This window comes from Macadamia integrifolia, unplaced genomic scaffold (assembly GCF_013358625.1).
Source record: "Macadamia integrifolia cultivar HAES 741 unplaced genomic scaffold, SCU_Mint_v3 scaffold_198A, whole genome shotgun sequence".
In the NCBI taxonomy this organism is placed as follows: Eukaryota; Viridiplantae; Streptophyta; class Magnoliopsida; order Proteales; family Proteaceae; genus Macadamia; species Macadamia integrifolia.
The window spans coordinates 516,387-519,993 of NW_024870639.1; the positions used below are offsets into that span (position 1 = coordinate 516,387).

Genomic DNA, 3,607 nt, shown 5'->3' on the forward strand with positions numbered 1-3,607 from the left:
AAAAAAAAAAAAAAAGGAAGTAGAAGATTTAACCTCTGTCCAACATGAAACCGAGTGGATACAAACCCATGATGGAGATTTTGAAAGAAAGAAACCCAAATAGTTACACAAACAACAATATCATTGACATCCATAAAAAAAAAACACCAACAACAATATCATGGCTATGACACTCATAGGGAAGTGGGGTGTTATAGACATCTCTATCTTAAAGGAATTTAAATCGGTCACAATTCCCAATCCAGCAAAGAAATTCTGCATAGAGCAATGAATTATAAAAAAAGAAAGGATCTCCGACCCAAAACAACCTAATAAATAAGAAAACAATGCACTTACCCAAGGATAAAAGCAAATCCAAAACTGAAATCAACACACGCAATACACAGGACTGCAAAGCTAGTCGAGCCCAAAAACAACCAAAAAAACAAGAAGAAGAAAAAATTTTAGAGTAAAAAATTCCAAAAGACATTCGTTTATGATTTAGCAACTTATTCCCAATCTCCCGAACATTGCCAGATAGATTAGTCAATAAACAAAATTCCATCTCGAAACATCAAATACTAACAAAATCCTCCAAACAATCACATCAAAATAAAACTGAGAAAGGGGAAGGACAAAGTATGGAAACGTTAGAGAGAGAGGGAGAGAGACTCGGTTCCTACCAGTTCGGAGTGGAGGTTCTGAGCAGCATTTTCTGAAGAGAGAAGGACCCGAGCTCTTTCTCAGAAGTTGGAGAATAAGAAGGGATGATACCAAGTGGGAAACCATTGCCCAAGAGAGAGAGTTGCTGAGCTCGAAGTGCTCGGCTGGCTCTTGACCCATCAAGAGGAAAGGGCTCACCAGGCACTAGACGGGCCGTCCCTTCAAGGGTTTGTGTACTGGATATGTTGGTGTCCCAGAAAGCAGAGTCCATTGCCAATCTCAGATTCGCCATTTTTCTCCTCTGCTATTGCTGCTCCAGTTTTTCCTTATTCTATCTATCCTTCGGTCTCGACTTTTCAAAATGTGGGTTTTGCCTCCGGCTCTGCAACTATGGGTTTAACTTATCGGGACGGTGCATTTTAGAAAGTGAGAAATGTTTCTTGCTAGTTTAAGCCTTGAACTGCGCACTGTGCCTCACAGGTTTCAAACTTTCAAGGGTTTAGCTCAAACAGTCCCCAAAGGTCCTTTTTAGAACCCCAACAAAACTGCGGTTCAGCATTTAGGGCCCGTTTGATAACGTTTTTACCGTTTCTGTTTTAAGAAATAGCAGAAACATAAATTTTCGTTTCTAGAAACAGAAACGGAATTGAAGGTGTTTGATAAGTCATGTTTTTAGAAGTCGATAGTAACCAGTGAAAAAATTGCCACAAGTCGTTTCCAGAAACGGCGCCTGGGTCGTTTCTTGAACCATAAATAAGTAAAAATTTCTATTTCTATTTCTAAAAATAAGTGAAACGAAACAGTTTTATCAAATGTTTTTTGCACCGTTTCTGCTGTTTTTGGAAACAGAAACGGCAGAAACGCGTTTCTGGAAACGTTATCAAACGGGCCCTTAGCCTTGAGCTATGGCATTCGGAGTCCAGGATAATCAACCATTATATCATTTGGGCCTTGCTGGGACCTGGGACAAGCTTGTCCAATTACTTGGGCAGTAAACAAGCCTTGCATGATAACATTTTTGTTTTTGGGTCATGTTTTTGTTCTAGAAATGACTTTTGGGCTGCGTTTGATAGTCATTTAGGTCCAGAAACGATGTTTCATGTTAAAAACAGAACTTTTAGTTTCTGTGTCAAAATGCTATTTTAAAACAGAAAAATGATGATTGGTGAACCAATTTCAGGAACGATTTACCCTAGTTGTTCACTTTTTTTTTTGTATTTGGAACGAAACCGGAATCACGGAACAAGGTTTTGTCGTTCCATCATTTTGCGTTTTTAATGATTTTTTTTCTCTTTTCGTTCCAAAAAACTGAAAAACACCAAGTTGAGACCAATTGCTTTATTCCATATTTTTGTTTCCATAGAACAGGAAAACACCAAAAACGTTTTTTCTGAATGACTACCAAACGCAGCCTTGGTATTTTTGTTTATAAGCTAGATTTCTGGGCAAAAAAAGGCCTTTGGTAATGCTTAATAGTTTTTATTTCTAAGTTAGAAATGAAATAGAAATGTATTTGTTAGGCATAATAATTTCTGCATTTGTAACTTCTATAAATTTACAAAGAATGTCATGAACTACCCAAAGATTTTGTGGAAGTGATAGTGGTTGTGGTAGTTGAAGTTGCATTGGAGGTATTGTTTCATGTTTAATATGAAATTACCTCTTTACCCATCATGTTAACTATTAACTCATTAGATATCAACCTCCTCCCTCTTATTTCTTCTTTTTTATTCCTAAAATAGAGAAGTTTCAAATTAAAGATCAACATCCTCCCTCTACCTATTTACACTTATCATTGATGATTTAACTAAGAATATTAAAAGAGAGATCTGTGGTGTATGCTTTTTGCGAATGATACTGTTCTGTTTAGTGAAACAATGGCAAAGATTAATGATAAGTTGGAGATATGGAGATATACTTTGGAATCGAAAGGTCTTAAGATAAGTAGAATGAAAACGGAATATATGATGTGTAACTTTAGTCGATTGAGGATTGATAGTGAGGGAGTGAAAATTGAGGGGATAGAGATCCCGCAAGGCGACTGTTTCAAATATCTGGGCTCTACCTTAAACAAGAAATATGAGATTGATGATGATGTTTTCCACAAAATTAAAGTAGGATGTATGAAGTGGAGATTGGCATCTAGAGTGTTATGTAATCAACGTATTCTTCTAAAACTTAAGAGAAAATTCTATAGGACAATTACAAGACTAGCTATGATGTATGGTGTAGGATGTTGGTAGTCAAGTGTGGCAAAGATGATTGTTTGGACATGTCCAAATGAAGCCTTTAGATACCCCAATACAGAGGAGTGACCAGATGGATAGAGCTAAAAAGGCTAGGGGCAAACAAAAAATGACTATTGATGAGTTACTAAGAAAAGACATGTAAAACTTTAGGGCCCGTTTGATAACGTTTCTGTCGTTTCTGTTTCAAGAAACGGCAGAAACATAAATTTTCGTTTCTAGAAACAGAAACGGAATTGAAGGTGTTTGATAAGTCATGTTTTTAGAAGTCGATGGTAACCAGTGAAAGAATTGTCACAAGTCGTTTCCAGAAACGGCGAAACAAGTTGAACTTATTTCGCTTGGGTTGTTTCTTGAACCATAAATAAGTAAAAATTTCTATTTCTATTTCTAAAAATAAGTGAAATGAAACAGTTTTATCAAACGCTTTTTGCTCCGTTTCTGCTGTTTCTGGAAATAGAAATGGCAAAAACGCATTTCTTGAAACGTTATCAAACGGGCCCTTAGTCTTCACCCTAGTATGGCATCTAACAGAGCTATCTAAAGGGCAAAGATCCGGGTTTCCAATCGTTCATAAGTGAGATGTCCCAAAGTTTTTTTTTTTTTTTTTTAATATATATATATATATATATACATATACATATATGTACACCATTTAGTTGGGATAAGGCTAAGTTGTGTTGTTGTAGAAGTTCCAAATTAATGGTTTTTTTTTTTTT

General features: G+C 36.1%; 1 protein-coding gene across 1 annotated transcript in view; it reads right to left on the reverse strand.

Annotated features, from left to right (window-relative positions):
• Window positions 1-1,075, reverse strand: part of LOC122071255 (protein TRIGALACTOSYLDIACYLGLYCEROL 4, chloroplastic) — a gene marked incomplete in the record, with an annotated part of 13,055 nt that extends 11,980 nt beyond the window's left edge. The window contains 1 exon segment of the mRNA XM_042635577.1: window positions 663-1,075. Within this exon segment, the coding sequence (XP_042491511.1) occupies window positions 663-934 (272 nt within the window).
• Window positions 1,076-3,607: the final 2,532 nt, after the last annotated feature.